The following is a 19,820-nucleotide window of genomic DNA, read 5'->3' as shown; positions in this document are numbered from 1 at the left end:
TTGAAAACAGTTTCAAACAATATTGGTTGTGAAATATGTACTGTAATGTGAAACAATTGGTTTGTTTATTAAGTGGATGAGTTTAGCATTTCTGATATGTACGTTCGAATGTAAAAAAAATACATTTCAACAGTATTAAACGTTCAAAAATACGTTCGAACGTAACCATACAAAATAGTAACAAAACGTTCGAACGTTTAAACCCAATTTAAAAAAACGTTCGAATGTCAAAAAAGTTTAACGTTACAAACATCCAAACGTACACTTTACGTTCGAACTCTACTCTCTTAACATTCGAATTAACGTCCGAACGTCATGATACAAACGTTCGGACATTATTTCATTTTCGTTGGATTCGAGATTCGAACGTAACGTTCGCACGTATAAACGTTCGAACGTTTACATTATACGTCCGAACTATAATCAACTAACGTTAGCTTTTCTCGTTCGGATGTCAGCTCATCTTTTTTACGTTCGAACGTATAATTTTAAGTTCGAACGTTATATTCTGTGACGGATTCTAACCGTCACAGAAAATCATACGTTCGAACGTTATTTCAAACGGCACATCTCCAACCGTCACTAAAAATATTTTTAGTGACGCTTGTACAGTAAACTGTCACCAAATGTAATCCGTGACGCACATTACGTGACAGTTGTGGTGACGGTCAGAAACCGTCACCAAATATATTTCGTGACGTTTTTTGCATTTCTTGTGACAGTTTCATCTGTCACTAAAACCTATTTTTGTTGTAGTGTACTATGTCATGTAGAGTTGAGAAAATTATATGGGTGAAATTATTATTGGGCTTTTAATGGATCCCATTGTTGAGGCTTATATTTTTAAGCTTGAATTGAATCTCTTAAGTGTATGATGGTTGACACCGAGTACGCGGATATGTACGCATAAAGGATTAGGAGAATATGTAAGGTTTAAGAACAAATATCAGAGGGCTAGAGTCTTGGAATATTAGGTTCAACTAATTGATCTCGGATTTAAAATAGAGACATGGAAAGATGTGATGGATCAGCGTCACATAGGCTTTGTTTGATGAGGTACTAGCAAATTTTGAGGTCAGAATTTTTTCTATGAGGAAAGGAGATTGTAACAACCTCATCCAATGTTATTAGAGACTGAATATATTTAAAAGTCCGAAGTATATATTATTGGTATTAGGCTCAAGAATATATTTAAAAGTCCGAAAAGTATTATTGGATGAGTTTGGCGAATGTAAGATCAGTCGTGAGTTAGCCATGAAATTATAGGCAAACCCAAGAAGATAGTTGGACCCACCTAATAGACTAACCATTTGTTAACAATAGCGGAGCCACTTTTAGTTTGAGGGGGTCATGTCCCTCTAAAAGTCATGGAAAATTTAAAATAATCTCAAGATTCTAAGATTTTATTCAATATAACTTTATAAATATAAAAAATGGCCCCCACAAAATAATAATCCCCATATACTTTTTTAAAATTTTCTAGAATTGCTATATATTTAGAAATATTTTTCTCTAAGTTTTTATATCATTTCTTGTAGGATCTAAATTTTGTATCATTTCTATATAATATCTATTTTTAAGAATATGGTCTCACCAAAATTAAATTAAAGTTAATCAGACAAATAATAAACTTATTAATATAGATTTTGAAGTATATTATCATACAATAATAGGCATCTTATATGTATAGAGTTCAAATTGAAATTAATACAGGAAAAAGATAATTTCAATAAAAAAATAATTGAGATGTTTTATACTCTAAACTTCATTAATCAAGAAAAGGAATATGTTTAAGGTCTCAATTATAACATTATATGTTTAATGTGACACCAAATATCTAGATTTTATATAAAATTTAATAAACTAGCTTACTTATTAGAATAAAACATGACCTTCTAAAGACCACTTGATAGTTTTTATGAAAAAATTAAATTCTAAATATATCATTACCCAATAATAATGGATAAATATTATTTTACCAAACATTATCGTCAGAAATCTAAACATATATTAAGTTATACTTTTAAAATCTTATTTCTATGTGTACAAAGCAAATTATCGAGATCCTATTTTATATGTAGTAATGTTTTTAAGAATTTTTTTAAATTTTTATTTATTTTACATAATGGGAAACCTTAAAACTGGTTGGGTGTACATTTTCCTTTTACACCTAGTAGTGAAATTTCATCACATAGTAGACTTATGGTAGGTACAATAGTTGCACATCCATTCTGCTCTCTCCCTTTTCCTTTCTTCCCTCTGTCTTTCCTCTTCTACTCTAAGCCCTTCGTCTCAACATCTTCTTCTCCTTTAAGAAATCTTCTTATCCCTTCGTCCCCGTTGTCCAAAACCCCTCTCCCCTCTGCCGAACCCATCTTTATCTCAATATCTTTCTTCAAGACATTCGAACTCATCTCCAAATGTGCCCAATTAAGATTATTGGCGAACCAACCATGGAGAAGATATCGGTAATCCCAAATCAGATGGCCATTAATGCAGCACATGTAGAGGTTGAAAGTGTGGAAAATGGAGTTAGAATAGTTAAGCTTATGGGCAGATACAGTGGTAAGTTTGGTGGGATTGGATGTGAATTGTGGCAATTTGTAGGACAACGAGTCTTAGAGTGTTATATGTTTCCTCCTTTGTAGATTCCACATTTTTCACCATCCAAACAACAATATTTTTTCTTAACATCCAAACAGAAAGAGGGGGAAAGATCAGAGTTGTAAAAAAATATTAATATGTGTGCAAGTCTATGTTATAATTTGTTGCATCTCCTATGTGGCAGCTTGTGATTTGTTGATATAAATTAAAGGTAAACACTTGACCGGCCTCAAGTTGCTCTCTTTACATAAATGTGTCACACAATAAAAAAGTCGGCTCCTCAAAGAAATTGCTAATTCTGCCACTATTTGTTAAAGCCAAAAAAAAAAGGACTCAAAGGAGAAACCTTGTAAAACATGGCCCAACTCAAGACCCAGAGCCCATGAGTTAAGCCTAAACCTAGCCGTAGTACCTCATAACCTGTATATAACATTGGCTTCTTCCTTCTCTTTTCCTAGGGTTTCTAGAAGCATCATGCACAAACATAAGTATACAAACTTAGGCACAATAGATCGATACATACAAGACAGGCACCGCCCCAGTTGCTCCAAGTTTCTCTCTAACAAGCACGGCAACATTGTTGCCACTACTTCCCTCAACCATGAAGCTACCCTAGGTCAAGTCGCCTCTAGGTTTTGGAAATCACACAACCACATGCCACCAAACACCCATGAACATCAGTACAAAAAAATATTGGTTTACTTAAGAAACTAGCATACTTAATACTTACCCTAACATAAACATGTACCATGTATTAAGCGTAACACATTAAACTTGTATCTTCTTTTCTTTAATGGGTAGCACACCTTAACCCCCATGTATAGGATTGTGCATCAGTTCCACAACCAGTGGCCACAAGGGAAATAGATTAACATATTATAACATATTATGGTATTGGACCACGCTTAGGTTTGTGGGTTGCACATTCATAACTTATCTTTGATCTTTCTTATCATGCCTTATCATGATGCATGTAAACCACATAATGACATAGCTTATCAAATCATAAATGAAAACATATCATGACGCATGTAACGCATTAAGATAACATTGAAACTCACTATCATGTCAAAACTTGGTACGTAAAAAGAGGTTTCCAAACTAGGACATACATACATAATAATTTTATAAAATATAATGTATTTTATGGTACATATGTGGAAAGTTATAATCAAGCTATTTACCTCATGGCGTTGATCCAATATTTTTGGCGTGAAGCTGATTGACTATAAAATATACAAGTTACTTATATAAATTTCTAATTAAAAAAGTACTTCATCATTAAATCCTGAAATACTAATAACCTATTTTTCATAACGTCTAAATCATCATAACCCTAAAATCACCTCAACTTCACAAAATTACAATAACTCACAAACACACGACCACCTTTTTACGTACTAAGTATGAATAACAACAAACCCATGAGCTAGTTAGCTAACTCTTATGAACTTGTAACATGTTAAAAGGCATGAGAGAGATAGGGAGTGTCTCACGTAGAGAGAGCCTTACCAAGAGGTGGGAAGGTCGGTGCGTGAGTTGTGAGGGAAACCAACGTGCAGTTGGCAAATAAACGTCAAATTGAGAGAGCTAAGATGAAGGGTTGGAGGAAGTTTGGAGTTGTAGAGAGGGTGGCATTGGGTTGTTCCCAATTCATGGAGGGGATGGAGACTAACTATCGGTACTGAAAGGACTGTTGCAGGGGATCACGATGGCTAGGCGACTAGGCTGGTGTTACACTGAGTGAGTACCAAAAAAAGCATTGCGAGTGCTCAAGAATGGCACAATCTTACCAAATGCTCTCATGAAAGACAATACAACATTGTTGGAAAAAGAATCATAGACTCCTTTTTCCACCAACCATGCACAACTGAAATTAGGAATTTAGCACCATGTGTGGGACACTCACAAGTGGTAAACTGATGGACCAAGCCCACTTGGGGAGCCCGTCTCTCCTTGGCCAAGCTTCTCAAAGCAGTAGAGTGCATCATTGCCTTCTCTGTCACTACCAAAACCTAGAATACACTTGAACACTAGGGAACTTGTTGAGTATCAACCAACCCCATCGGGGTAACATCACCAAGACTTCTTACAGCATTAACCATATGACAAACTGCCTTACGCGTAAGAGGACAGACTATTCTTAGAGTTGAGTGGAAGGAAAGAGATAGGAAGTAGTCCAGTGGTCTAAGGAAGTGATAGCAGGAGATGCAGAGTGCAGCTAGTCCAATATCTAGGTAAGTAAGCACCTTTTAGGAGGCCTGATAAAGTGTCCTAGAGTAAGGTAAAGATGAGTCTCTTGACCATGGTAGGAGAGCTAGAAAAGTCACCTACTATAAAGGCAAGAACGAGGAGTAGAAGAGGCTAGTAAAATTGAATGAGACAAGAGTTAGCAGCCTAAGGTGAAAAGGGATTGCTCACCTAGGATGAGCAACAGTCAAGGACAGACCAACCTAGACATGGGAACTTTTCGAGATAACATGAAAGGGCTTAGAAAGTTGATAGTGTTTGGACAAAAGGAAATTGATAGAAGTTTCTCTTGAGGTGGGCTAGAAAGAGAGGAGGAGAGAATCAAAGAATGGGCAAGAATGACTGTTCAGTTTCCCTTCTCTCTAGGTATCCCGTCAGCCATTAATGGCTAGGGTTTGAATACCCTTTGTGATTTCCTATGCTTTCTCTCTCTTATCATCACTCTACTCCATAATACTAAAAGTCCTTAATCAATCTCATGCATGGATGCCAAGTGGCATCCTCATCTTGCTTTTGTCAAGTTCCCCTTACTTCCATACCATTATTGTCTCTTCAAGGTACTCACCAAAATCCTTCTTGCATGGATGCCAAGTGGACCTCTTCTTACAACCATTGAAACCTCTCTATCTTCCCTCATCCATGGCTCTCTTGGAAACCTAAGGGACACACATGCATGGATGTCAAGTGGCATCCTGTTGTCAAGGCCAAGTATCACTCCCTCTCCCTCATTATTGTCTCTCTCAAAAATCCAAGAGACACATATGCATGGATGCCATGTGGCATTCTCTTGCCAAGGCCAAATAATTCTATCTTTCTCTCTCATTATTCGGCACCTCAAAAATCTAAGCGATTTCCTATGCATGGGCACCAAGTGGCCCTTCTTACAACCATTGAAGCCTTTATTTCTTCCCTCACCATTGTTTTACTCAAAAGTCTATGAGACACCCATTGTATGAATGCCAAGTGGTATAGTCGAATCCCACTTCCTTGCTCCTCACCATTAATCCTTCTCACTCACACAAATCCTCCTTCCCTGGTTGCCATGTGGCATGGCTGAGTATCTCTCTTTCCTTCTATATTCCATGGGCATCTTGAACCCTAAGAGGGTGACATGGATGCCATGTGGCACCATTTTCCCAAAACTGAACACCCTTTTCTCCTAAGAGCTTAATGGACATATGGATTATCAAGACATATGAGCCAAATGGCCATGCTGAGGTCCTCTCTCTTTCTCACTCCCCTTCCCAATTGTTGTTTTCAAATGGGTCAATAGGAAAGCTCCTAGCACCAATGATTATACTAACCAAGTCTTGAATCCAATTGGCTCTTAGATACACGCATCTATCCCTTGCTTGGCCTTTTGATTTCCTCATGTGCCTCTCAATGACTTTTACTTAGGCACTAAGCATGCACCCCATTGGTGGATGATGTGTGGCAACCATAGGTGGGTTTTGGTCCACCTTCATGACACACACAATCTCACACCATGAGTAACGGTCATGTGTGTGACTTTATAACAAGTGATTCCCAACTCCGCACCTGACACATATGTGACTAGGCATCCTCTAGCTCTTGCTAGAAGATGGGCTATAAAGTCATATTAAGAGCATTACTGTCTCACCCGACGACAACTCGGGGGATGTCACTTTATTTTACACACTCTCAAATGACCAAAGGAACTCTACCGAGATAATGCCCCATCTCAATTTAGAGCTGTGATACGCACGCATCCACAAAATCCCTTTAGTCTTTGGACACCAAAAACACAATTTTCAAATTTTACCACACAGACATAGAACATAGCACAATTAATACAAAAAGAGAAATAATGACAATTAAAAAAGCAAATGCATGAGCAAACAGTTATTGGATGAGATGGCAATAAATATATCAACCAATGGAAGAACAACACATAGATTCACAAGTCACAAAAACAAGCGATTCCCAATGCTTCAATTAGCAATTCCAACACCAACTATAGTACCATATCCCAACACTCCACAGGGCCATTGGCCATTTAACCAACCATAATCAGGCTGCAATAAAACACAGTTGAACTATTTTCCAATGTTAGTATTCCATGGGTCAGCCTAGGATTTTACTTACAATGCTGAATAAAAAATGAAAAGAAATCTAGATGCTCATGCGTGCCGTCCAAGTGATCCCGCAAGTAATTGTGCGTAGGCATCCAAAGGTGGTGGCCTATGTCAGCGGTCTATAAAGTGGGCCTTAGATCACGGGTTAGGGGTTCTTTCTTATTTTTTTGAGGGATGAGGAGGTTGGTAATGGAAACGGGGAGGCGACGGGGTGGTCAGACAACCACTAGAACACTACTGAGAGTGGTAGCTCACGGTGGCACACGACAGTGTTGGGGAAAAGCTTCTAAAGCTATGGGAAAGTAGATCTGGAGGTGAGGAAGGCGATGGGGTTGCGTATGGGAGGAAAAAATAGTGTTTTAGGGATGATTTGGAGGTGGAGAGACTTGACCTATTTGTAGGTCAAGGGTTAAGGCTTGGCAATTGCAACCAAGGCTATGATTGGTGATACGGGATGGAGGAAAGAGGTAAGTATCACAAGTGTGATGTGCGATCAGTGGTACGTGGAGGCATGGATGAAACCCATGAGATAGAGGGCTAAGCTGGACTGGCAACGATGGGTGGCACGTGGAGGCATGGATGAAATCCATGAGATAGAGGGCTAAGTTAGATTGGCAACGATGGGTGGCATGTGGAGGCATGGATGAAACCCATGAGATAGAGGGTTAGAGTGGATGGGACGGATTGAAGAACTACAACGGTGGCCAGAGGAGACGGAAGGCACAACCACATGGAGAAGCAGTGGTGTCAATGGGAAGAGGTGCTGCAGGTCACGGGCAGAGGGCGGAGCAAGAAGAAGAAAAGAGAAAAGAAAAAGAAAGAAGAAGAGATGGGAGTTGTGCGGTGTTGGGGGGAAAGAAGAAGACTCGGGTTTCATCCTTTAGCCAAAACAACTTAGTTTTGGTGGGAGGGTTGGGCTTCCATACTTACTCATGGTTAATATTACTTTATCCAGTTATTTTTTACTAAAACGAGTCTATTCTCGTCCCAAATAATTTATCTTAAACTCTCATTTTTTTTATACTAGCGCATGAAACCCACCCCCCCCCCCAACACACACACACACATATGGCCTCTTTGTGAATTCAAATTTTACTTATTGTACGTCTTATTACTGTCGTTGAAATTCCCTACATGGATAAAGTAAACACATATATATAGGCCGTCAACTTATGGTACGTTTACTGGCCAACATTCTGAATTGGCACTTGATAGACTCATATCGGCACCGGATCAACAAGCAATGAAGTGATACCGTCTACTATCACTTGTGTAACGTTTGTGTATGCATCATCATCCTTGTAAACAACATCCATTACGCGTGCGAGATTGAGAACGCGATCTAGGAAATGCTTTGGCACTTGAGTAGGTTTAAGGAACTCGCTGTTAATATCTTTCCATGCATCCTCGATCTGCTTCTTAAATTCTTCTTCTGCCTCATGCTTTGAGACACCGTGCTGCTTCATATAGCAGTCGAGGGCAAAGACAACGTGTCCTCTCTCTTGCTCAAACTGCAAAAAATAGAAACATTTAGTGATTTTATTTCCAACATCAACAACATAATTAAGATTAGCTCGTGCGACTGCCAAATTGATGTTGGCACATTGCCTACTGAATGTAGAGCTAGGGAAAGGAATTATTAAGGATATAAAATATATAATAAAATCTATATATATTATATTTTATATATATATCCTTAATACTACCTTTCAACTGTGGGCCATACCCTTTTAATAAGTGGACATTACAAACACGTGGAATATTTAACTAATATGGTAAAGTGTGAAATCTGAGATCAAATTCAAAAATTTTGCTTTGGTCCATGAATGTGAAATTATTACTTGTCTTAAACGTTAACTTAATTTAAACAAAGAAAATTTTATTATATATTTGATATCCTTCCTGAAATCTTAAAAGCTAACTTCCCATGTTGTATACGTACCTCAGTAGAAACAAGTCATCCATGAGTCTGCATATCGTTTCTGCTGCTTTAACAATCTTAGGGTTACCGCAGGCCCAATCGAAGACCTCCTTTGTTGCATCTCCCATGCCAAGAAAAGATAAGGTTACAAGTGTAGAGTAGCCACCGGTTACTAGGGCGTTACTCATGTACTCCTCCACCGTGGGTATATATTTTTCCTTCATCCATTTGGCTTCAAGAAGGTAGGCTTGAGCTAGCCTTTTGATCTGGTTGCATTAAAAGCCATGAAAACATTCAGAGTATAAAAATTCAGAATTTAGTGAAAAAGAGGCCAGTAAAAGTGATTAATTTTTGGTCATGTCGTACTGCTTCCTTTGTATAGTAAAGGCCGTATATCCTTCCTTCTTTGGACATCTCTTCCTCAATTTCCTTAGTAATATCCAAGAGTGCTTGATAGGTAGATTTCATGTACTCTGGGAGTTGCTCTATGCAGCAGTTATCCCACCTGAATGTTATTAATTTATTAAAGAAGAAAAAATTAAAACAGACCAATCAAGTTTTTGTTCCTGATGACTTGAAAAAAGAAGAAGTTTCAAGACATTAATTCTGGATCCGATAGAAGAGCCTTAAGTTAACCTTATAATTGCATCCGTAAAGAGTTTAAGCTCTTCAAATGTACCATAGGCATCATATGTATCATCCATTATTGAGACCACGGAGGCCACTTTGCCAAGCATCATCCTCCCATGAGAATATTGGGGTTCAAAGTACGGTCCCAAAATCCACATGAAGTACAACTCCACCACTCTATCTCGGACATACGATATCTTTTCCGGGACCCCTAAATCTTCTTTCCACCGCCTAAGCAAGAATTGAACGCAAACTGACATCAAATCTTGCCATATATGCATATACAAAATTAACACCAACAGGTATATATTATATAAAGAAGTGCGATACAATGTGATCTACATGACCTTAATTACCTCGAGAGCTCGGAAACTTCCTTCTGGTGTAGCCGTTGTATTATGTTAAAATCCAACTTAGCGAAGTTGAGAACAACTTCATTAAATGAAGCAGTTTCTGGGTAGGTAGAAAAATAATGTCTCGCCTCTAACCTTGGCATCCATTTTCGAAGCGGCCGCTCTAAGGCACGACGCACTTGTGCAGCAACAGAAGGGTTTAAATTACTCACCATCGACTCGAGTTGCGTTGTAGTAAAATGAAGTGCTTCATCAAGTATATCTTCTCCACGCACCCTCATATGCGAAGCTTCATAAAGGCTTAAAATACCTCGCACATCGTGAATAATTGATTCCTCGAAGTTCCCTTCACTGTCCTTAAACTTGCTGAAAACATCTGCATTATCACCCCAACACATGAGCACATGCATGTGATCTGTGCAGCTGAAGTTTCCGTAAACAAAACAATACCAATATATATTTTCTATGAGAAACAATACAGTGCCGAATAAGCGTTTTGATGAAGCACCCATCAAATTGCATGCTCTAGTTCCATTTTTTAATGTTCTTCAAACCGGAGAGGTCGGTACGTACCATAGTTTTTTGTTTTTTATGTAAATTTTATGAATTATTGTAGTATTCTTCAATCATTTTTTTAACTAGATTTATTAACCTTTGGCGGCCTTTTACTTTATTCCTTTATTTGAATAGTCTAATCAGTACTAACCACTCGGAGTGTTATAACCCTGCTGCCTCAGTAAGCGAAAACGGAGAGAAACAGTGTAGAGGTCGTCAGAGTCTCCAGTGTCGTCACCATTGTTGTGAATTTGTTGGAGTATGGTATCAATCTCACTTTCAAAATGGTAAGACACGCCTAAGCGTTGGATCGCATCAATCAGCTCCAACTTTTGTGATATATCATCGACGGGAGCCATCAGCAAGCTCTGCACTTTTTCTTTCAGCCTTTGAACTTTCTCCAAGCTCTCAGAGGAAATCTCCTACAGCACAAAGATGATAGATCATAATATGCATTTCAAGACTGTAAGCATTAGAAAATATACATATATACATATATATAGAGAGAGAGAGAGAGAGGGAGGGAGAGAGAGAGAGAGAGAGAGAGAGGGGCTTCACAAATGTTCAACTACCATGGACTTGCTATTATAAGAGATGAAATGATCTCCCCAAATGCTTGGGTGAAAAGTTGCCAACAGGCGTTTTACAACAGAAATACTTGGATTCTGGGTTTGGGAAGGAATCCCTGAAACTGGAAGCAGGGACATTTTGTAGAACAACTAATTAGTGTATAAATGGCGACTGAGTTAACTTAGTGGTTGTTGGTTTTCAAGTATCGTAGTCGTGAATGAACAACTTATGGAAGGCCAGTTATATAGATACGTTTCAAGCATACCGACAACGCCGCATGCATACCGTACTGAATATTCATAATATTCTAATATGTGCAATATAAAGTAAACTTAGTTTGAAAAATGAGATGAATTGAAGAATTACTGAATAATAGTACAATAATTTGTAAATAATAGTAAAATAGTTTGGATTAAGATATGTTTTTGGGTTTTGGAAAATAAGAGAAAAAAAATTTGAATAAAAATATCATAAAGTTACAATAATGTTAGAATAATATTATTTTTATTTTCAAATTTGAAAAAAGTTGAATTATTCTGTGTTTTGTTTGGAAGTTTGATAAAGTTGTAATGAATAAGTAATAATGATAAGATGAAAAAGTTGAAGATTTGAAATTTAAAAGTATTTATATTTAAATGATATTTGAGAATTAAAAAAATTATGTGAAATTTTGAAATGAGATAAGATGAGATACCTTGTGTTTCCAAACCAAGCCTTATTCTATACCATAGGTAGTTTATGGTGTAAATTAAATTATTAATTTGTATAATTGATTTATTGTATTTCTATTATTTCTCTATCTTCATTCACTTATAAATAGGGATATATATTATTTATTCAAGCACAATTGATAATAATAAAGATGTAGTCGTCAAAGTTTCTTATTCTCTGCCCTTTCCCATCTCCTATTCTATTTTATTTCCATTTTCTATATGATATCAGAACCATTAATGGCTAACTCCAGGCTCGATTTTGAGTTCTATTTTTTATTTTTATTTTCTAAGTTACCTCTTACAAGATTTTCTCAATTACATCCATTTTTCAATATGATTTTTGTCATATTAGTCAATTAATTGACTGTACAAGATGTTATTGGCATTTGGCATATATAAGAGCTATTGATTTCCTAGTATCACTCGTAGTGCTTTTCCGTAGATGATAATCTCATATTAAACATGTTATTTTGTGTTCTTTTCTAGTAATCATGTGTTCTCCAAAAGCTTCCAATGTACTTAACGAATTGTCGTTAGTGATAATTAAATCTCACATTCGATGTGTTCTCTGGTGTTCGTTTTGTTCACCACATGTTCTCCAAAGGCTTCATATGCACTTAATGGGTCACTGTTCATGATTGGTATATATCATATTCAACGTGTCTTTAGTTGTCAATCTACTTTTCTTTTTTCGTTTGTTTTATATATATAGCATGCCGTGTTCCAAAGTGGTACACATTTTTCCATTCAAACTCGTGCACAATTATTTTCTCTACTTCCCCGCCCACCAGCTGACGTGTTAGGAAATTAAAATAAAAATTCTTAAATCCTCATCAAGGAAATAATATTGATATTATTATTATTTAAAAACTAATATCAAGAGGCCTCCAATTAAGGACGAGATTTTCCAAAATGATAAAAAGACTCCAAAGAAACCGAAACATCTTGAAATATTATTTTTGATTAATTAATATAAAAAGTAATTAAGGAAAAACTAAATGAAGATCAATAAAAGCACTTACAATATATGCATGGTTACTGTATAATTACATTATTCAATGTAATAGTTTATTACAACATTGTTTCAAAATAAATAAAACCAAAGCTTGTAAAATTTTGGCCTTAGGTCTCAATTTTAAAGAGGAAAAATCTATTCATTGCCATTTTTCTTACCATCTCATGAATTTCATGATGTTTTATTAGATGATGGATTCAAAAATAAAATATAATAAATAGTCTCTAATCATCTAATGTCACATCATAGAACTATATGAGAATAATCATAAAAACTGAAATAATGAGTAACATTACTTTTTTAAATATGCCCTAACTAACTCTAATAGACAAAATGATTTGTCTCAAAAAACCCAATAATGGTAATAATAATTGTATCATAATCTATATATTTATAATTAAAGACTAAATAATTATTTTTTTCAGGTACTTTAAATTGTTGCACGGACAATAATTTTAAATTAAAGTAAAAGAAATAATTTTTTTAGTGTTGTATCATTGTCGAAGAAAATTTTCATATAGCTCGTGGTTTAAAAGATCAAACTAGTAGACAAAAAAGTTAATTGGCCACGCCAACCAGCCGTCAGTCTTCCAAGAAGCACGCGCTAGGAATTCGATCCTGTACTAGGATCCTTGTTTGTGATCTAACATAATATAAAAGTCCAAAAGTCCTTGTTTTGATCGATCTGGTCCAATTGCCTGTCAGGTTTCCGTGCTAAACTTGCAACGAATTTTCTAACATCAGTCTTTGAAAAATGCCTCAAGGCTCACGTCGACTCTGTACCACGAAGAAATAGTCGTAAAGATTCATTCCGTGATAACAACTTCCATATTGTCTTTTTCTTATAGAAGCCAGCTTATGTATTTAAAGAGACAAATTTCCTCTAAATTAGGTTGGAAGACGAAATTTCCTACAGCCTATTTATGAAATAAAATCTTATTTTGATATTTGGATATAAAAATTCTTAGAGCAGCCAGCTTATGTTTTTTTCTATATTGTTCAACTTAAGTTTTCTATTTGTACTCTTTGTTCAATAATGTTTATAATTATTTTTAAAAACATAACTTAGTGATCATGATAAGGTCGAGCTAGCTTGATTTGTATTCAAATAAAAATAAAATGAATAAGGTTTGAACACTCACTATTAGCTTGAAATCGCCTCTTTGTACATTATTTTCAACTTGTACACATAATTTAAATCCCAACCCCTCATTATTTTGTTATTCAAACGACAACCACACATAATTTGACTTAAATAATAATGCAACATATAGCTCGTACGTAGTTACATATGTGTAAAGTTTCTCTGTTACGAGCCCACCCAAGACACCAACTCGTGTGTTTGCATATGTGTTTCATTCTCTAAGTGGACAGCTTTCATTAGACAATTAAGTCATTCAAACCGAGATTGATGTTATTGTGGTAAGCTAGGAAAGCAACCATTTCTCCATCTTATCTTGATCAGTGGTTCTTATGAATTATGGATAGAAATCTCATTGCTATCTTTCAATAAATTGAACAGTAGTCGCATTCTAAAATATTAGTATTAATCTAATATATGAGACTTCTTGTTAAATGTGATCCTCATACATTTCTGTTTGAAGATATATGTAATCGATCTGCCTCATCATGTATTCCTAATTATTCGTTTCTTTCTATATATATACAAACTATATATAAATTATTAGCAGCGATTTTTAACTTCCACTGCGCTAGATCAGAAGTGGAGGAATCGTACCAGAGAGCATGTAGTGATTTTAAAATCACTGGTATAGATATTTTGCGGCCATTTTTTGGCTTTTTCCAGCTATTTATACACGTCGGAAAAAGTGGCTTCCATTGTAGTGTTCCAAGCTCAACCCAACGTCTTTATTAATTTCTACTATATGGAAAATACGAAAATATTTATAATGCTCATATTAAGAAAAATGATTATTGTAAGATATTAATAGAAACATAAATCACACGTTCCAGTGTATTTTTAGATATTATTTCAATTACCAGATAATTAATGTGTTTGTTGTTTGTCTCTAAGCCGACTTCGTCCTTGACTGGAAGAAGAAGAATCACCGCGATACAGTAACGAAGACACTTAGGAAGAGGTTCAATCATATTCGGTATGAACTTCACAAAATATACAAGAGTTACAAGACAAACGAAGAAGCTCTTGCGAATGTGCCAGAGTTGGTGACACCAGCTACTTGGGTGAAGTTATGCGCTCGATGGTCAAGCGCGGAATTTAGGGTAAGTCTAATCGATGTTGATTATGCTATTTTTTATATGTTTATGATCTAGTTGTGTTAATACAAGTCTGTGAGTAGTAGATGATATCTGAGAAAAATAAAAGTAATAGAGCGAAGCAACAAACAAACCACACGGCTGGACGAACCTCCTTCGTAAGACTAATGCAAATGAGGGTATGAATTTTATTCAGATTTGTACATGTTATTTGCTGATTTTAACTGACAAATGTAGGAAGTAACATATTATTTGCTGATTTTAACCGACAAATGGTATTAATCCCTGCTTGTATTTGTAGTCTGAGAGTGATGAGCACCTTATTGATTTCTTAAAAGAGGTGAGGTGGAGTAAGAAGAAGGGTAAATTTGTGTCTCCAGCGACAGAAGAGAAACATGTGAGTGACTTTCAATGAATCCGTGTGTACGTATTATTTACCTTGTAGTTTTGAACGAATCCATGTGTACATATTAACGTGTGATTTCACTTCCTTGAATAGAATGAAATGGTTGCCAAGTACTCTAAGTTAGAGCCTGAGAAGCAGACTAAAGATGTTGCTGCATCAATCTTTAGGGTGGTACTAGGCCACAGGCCAGGGTATGCAAGGGGGTTGGGGGAGATGGTTATCCCCGAGTCATCTAGACAGAACACTGCAGAAAAATTTGCAGCATTAACAGAACGTGCAGAGAGGCATGAGAAGGATGCTGAGTATTACAAGAATCAATTGGAAGAATTACGGGGGAATGTAGAGAAAGTGTTGGCGAAGCAAGCCGAGTACGACAAATTATTAAGTTCATACATGGAATCACAGAGGCAAGCCCAAGGAAAGTCTCATAGAGAAACTCAAGGACCTGCGTAGGTAGTTCCATTTTTAGTCAATAAGTTTTTTGTGCGTTTTTTGTATGACTTTGGTTTCTGTAGGCTGGGACCAAATCAAGAAGTGAAAAAGGTGCATATCTATGATTCTCTGACCTTATATATATATATATATATCTAAAATATTAATTAGTCCCCCTAAATATTGCTCTTTTTCTTATCATATCACAGAATTGCATGTTTTTTGTGATTTTCTAATTACCTCAATGATTAATATGACTTACATGATAGGATGGAACCATCACGTCATCTAATACTCATGGACTGTCTACAAGTAAAGATACATGCATTCTTTAGATATTGAGAGGAAGCTACTTTAATCGAATGGGTTTTCAAGACAGTTGCAGTTGTATACTTCTGTTTCTTCTCCCATCTTTGCACATAGAGTTATAAAACTTACCTCTCTGAACTAATTCTTTATTTATAAACTTATAATGCACATCTTTTGACCTTTCGAGATTCCTACCATTATTAAGGTTATTTATATATAGTTGTTAGAGAGTAAAAATATGATAGACCCAAATGGCTAATGGTAGTCCATTCATAAAATTTGATTACTTATACACACTTAGAAAAGCATTGTGCATTTCAAAACATAGAAGAAAGAATTCACTATATAAAAATTATTACTACCACGATTCTTGTGTTGTGCTCTTTTTTATGTGAGTGAGATGTGATATGAGTAGAATTATGACCATGTAAAGATTTTTATCACGGGTAAGGAATTTATGAAATAGGAAGGCTAAAATATAATGATATTTTTACCCCACAATTTCTCTTATTTATCAAAAACAAAATATCTATATAATGATATGGATATACATTATATTTTAGTTTTGGAAGTCCTTTCCTAATTTTGTAGTTGCAATTTAAATTTCTGTTGGGCTTTGGAAACTAAAGAAAAATTTGTGAATCTAAATTTTTGCAGCTTTGAGATCAATGAAGGAGTCTTCCAGTTTTCAGATGAAGAGATACCTTTAAATTTTGAGATGAAGAGGCAGCTTCCATGATGATCAAGACTTGTTTAGGAAATCCTTGTTATATAATAAAGTTGAGGAGTACACTTGCAAACTTACATTGATCCATTAATGTGGGATGTTGGGTTGAATTTCAAATAGCACTTTTTATGATGAATGAATGATATATCGATACATGTTGGGGATATTTGAAACATCTATATCATGTAAATTATTAATTCATGATATGGTATGCTTATTAGGGAATATGTTGATCTATTATATGCGTTGGCCATTGTATCTAATGGGGGACTACAGGTGTTTAAAAAAAAGAAACAAGAGGCTGAAATGGTAAATAATTGTAAATCAAAGAATTCAGCAGTTTTTTGCGGCAACTTATAGTCGCAGCTAATAACTTATTGTGGCGACCATTTTTCGCAGCGAAAACTAATTTGTCGCCACAAAAACTCAATTCTATTCCGATATCAACAGCTTACCTAAAAGCTTTTCCGACGCACTAATAGAGTTTTTGCAGCCACCATTTTTCGCCGGTAAAATATATTTGCTGCTACAGTAATTCGCGCCGTAAATCTTTTTTCCTCACTCAACTATTGCGACGGCTTACCGGTGGGGGGATGATAGTCGCAAAAACTTTTTTGCAGCTAAGTAGAGAGTTTTTGTGGCGCTATTGGGTCGCTGGAAATGATGAATTTTCTTGTAGTGTTAAACCCGAATAAAAATAAATTTGCATTCATGGAATTGAATTAAAAAGGTAGGATAAAAGGGTAAAATCATGTAAAAACAATTTATTTGGTTCCATCAAGTTAATTTGGTTAATATTCATGCAAGATATATATATAAAGCTAATAAGTCAAAGTAGAAACTTATAGATTCACTGATTGTAATTAAACTTAGAGAAATACTACTTGATCCCACAAACGGAAATTCCGACTAGAGATTTTGACAACTGCAAAAAGATTTTATTTTTTATTTTTTTTACTTAGTAATTAAGGTATTGTTTTTTTTAATAATGTTGTGAATTTTTTTTATTTTTTAAAAATATTTAAAAGTATTAAAAAAATATATGAAAAAAAAGCATTTGTTTTTCTTTTAATTATCTGCAGGGAATCCCATGTGTGGCTTAGAAAGACTTAAATTTATATGCCATTCTTTTGTAATAACAAAGAAGAAGAAAATAATTATTTCATGGCTCCCCAGGATGCAAACAAAGTTGGCTTGAAAGAGACAGTATATATGTGACATTAGCGTCACTAATTAATGCTGATTGCTGTACTGCATAAAAAAGTAATAATAATAATAAATAAAAGATGAGAAATGCTTAATTAATTCTACTGATGAATACCTATTGAAAGCTCCTTGCCGTAAATATTCCTTCGTAGTTGCGTCGAAGCAGCAGGAGCACATGACGATGTATATTTGCATCTTCTTGATCCCATTGGTCTAAAAGCGTGTTTCCATTTTCTCTGGCCAGCTCACAAGATTGCCAACCGTATCCGTCATGCATTCAATCTGCATTATGTTGATCTATATATATTGGACGAGATTTTGGAGTTTGATTGACAAGTTGGGAGGTTTTTGTTAATGAACTAGATATGCACTCTGGACGATCACATGATTTAGAATAACATAATGGAGATATATATAGTAACGTAGAACACATAGATCCAAGAATATTGTTATAATATTTCAATTTTAAGGATTTTAAGAACGAGATATGCTTAGGGCCGGACGCTGAGGTAAAATATAGTAATATATATAGTGACATGAGGTATATATAGACAAGTAACATTGAGGGATTAGTACTGGTGACGTACGTAGACATTGGACTAAGTTGGAAGCATTGTGAAGGTAAGACGAAGGACCTCCAACTTTGAAGTATTCTATGTCCGCTATTAGTTTATGGGACTAAGTCGGAAGCATTTGTGGACATTTGTTTATGCGGAAAGTCTTAGTTACCACTACAACAAATATGGCTTTTAGTGACAGATTATAAATAGTGACGGTTTCCAAACTGTGACTAAAACGTATTTACTGTGACGGTTTGTGAGAACTGTCACTAAATGTTGGGCAAGAATTTCAAAACGTTTGGACGTTTCACATAATACGTTCGCACGTCACAGTAACGTTCGAATGTTATGTATATTTACGTGCGAACGTAAAAAAATTAGCGCGAAAGTTTGAACGTTTTAACTATTTACGTGCGAACGTGAATATATTAGCGCCAATGTTCGAACGTTAATGTGATAAAGTTCGAACGTTATATGTTAAATTACATAAATTAACCATAATATATATTGTTTTAATACTAAGGTTGAGTAACGTTATATTAAAAAAAATTAAGAGTAGAAATTAAGCTACACAATACATACATTAAATATTTGTGTCCATTACATATGTCAAAAATAAAAAACGATCGAATGATAAATTTTTACAAATCACTTTCAGAACTGCTGGTTTACAAAAAGATCGAAACTCCTCAGTCAATGTCTCAACCTTATTGTTTAGCACATCTACATGATGTGCAAGATGTGCGACAGCCTGATCTATATGTGCAATCTGTCTATCGATCTGTCGGTCTATATGCGCCTTCATATCTGTCATCATTGTATCAACCCAAGCAGGTCGCACATCCCCGGCAGATGTAACTCCCGGCTGCTGACTAGTACTCGCCGACGGGTGAGCAACATCGGCCCCAGACTCAGTCGGGGGAACAAGATCTGGCGTAGGACCAGACTGACGCCGAGCTGAGCCTCTCCCCTGTCCAATGCTCCGGCGGTGTGTGGTTATGTCGATAGGGCTCATCTGGTTTATCACCATCTCCTCCGCCTGTCGTGGCACTCCCCGGGCTAGTAATAAGCGGCTGATGATGACTCCGTACGGGAGATTATCCGTGGTAACGATGTTGGCCTCGTAACGGATCTGCTCAAATATAACAAGGGGCAAGTCAATGGACTCACCACGTGCCAAGCCAATCAGGAACTGTGCACGAGCCCGACTGAATGTGCTCTTATGTGCCACCGGG

At 35.9% G+C, this 19,820-nt stretch overlaps 1 protein-coding gene across 1 annotated transcript; it reads right to left on the bottom strand.

Moving 5' to 3' along the window:
- Positions 1 to 8,273: 8,273 nt before the first annotated feature.
- LOC122309462 ((-)-germacrene D synthase-like) lies at positions 8,274 to 11,173 on the bottom strand. The gene is made up of 7 exons (XM_043122958.1): positions 10,982 to 11,173; positions 10,561 to 10,831; positions 9,858 to 10,230; positions 9,508 to 9,732; positions 9,238 to 9,376; positions 8,893 to 9,137; positions 8,274 to 8,461 (listed from the first exon to the last, which is right to left on the bottom strand). The coding sequence occupies exons 1-7, from the start codon at positions 11,114 to 11,116 to the stop codon at positions 8,413 to 8,415; spliced, it is 1,437 nt and encodes a 478-aa protein (XP_042978892.1). The 5' UTR covers positions 11,117 to 11,173; the 3' UTR covers positions 8,274 to 8,412.
- Between the last annotated feature and the right edge of the window lie 8,647 nt (positions 11,174 to 19,820).

The sequence above is a fragment of the Carya illinoinensis genome, chromosome 5, assembly GCF_018687715.1.
Source record: "Carya illinoinensis cultivar Pawnee chromosome 5, C.illinoinensisPawnee_v1, whole genome shotgun sequence".
Taxonomy (NCBI): Eukaryota; Viridiplantae; Streptophyta; class Magnoliopsida; order Fagales; family Juglandaceae; genus Carya; species Carya illinoinensis.
Note: the sequence above shows the minus strand (reverse complement) of the source record. Positions and strands in the feature narration are given on the sequence as shown.

Bases quoted from the DNA above. Each gene is read 5' to 3' on its own strand.
- LOC122309462 (XM_043122958.1), bottom strand. From the start codon at position 11,116: ATGTCCCTGCTTCCAGTTTCAGGGATTCCTTCCCAAACCCAGAATCCA. The intron at 10,832-10,981 runs GTAGTTGAACAT...TTTGTGCTGTAG, and splicing joins CTTATAATAGCAAGTCCATG to GAGATTTCCTCTGAGAGCTT. The intron at 9,733-9,857 runs GTAATTAAGGTC...ATTCTTGCTTAG, and splicing joins GAAGTTTCCGAGCTCTCGAG to GCGGTGGAAAGAAGATTTAG.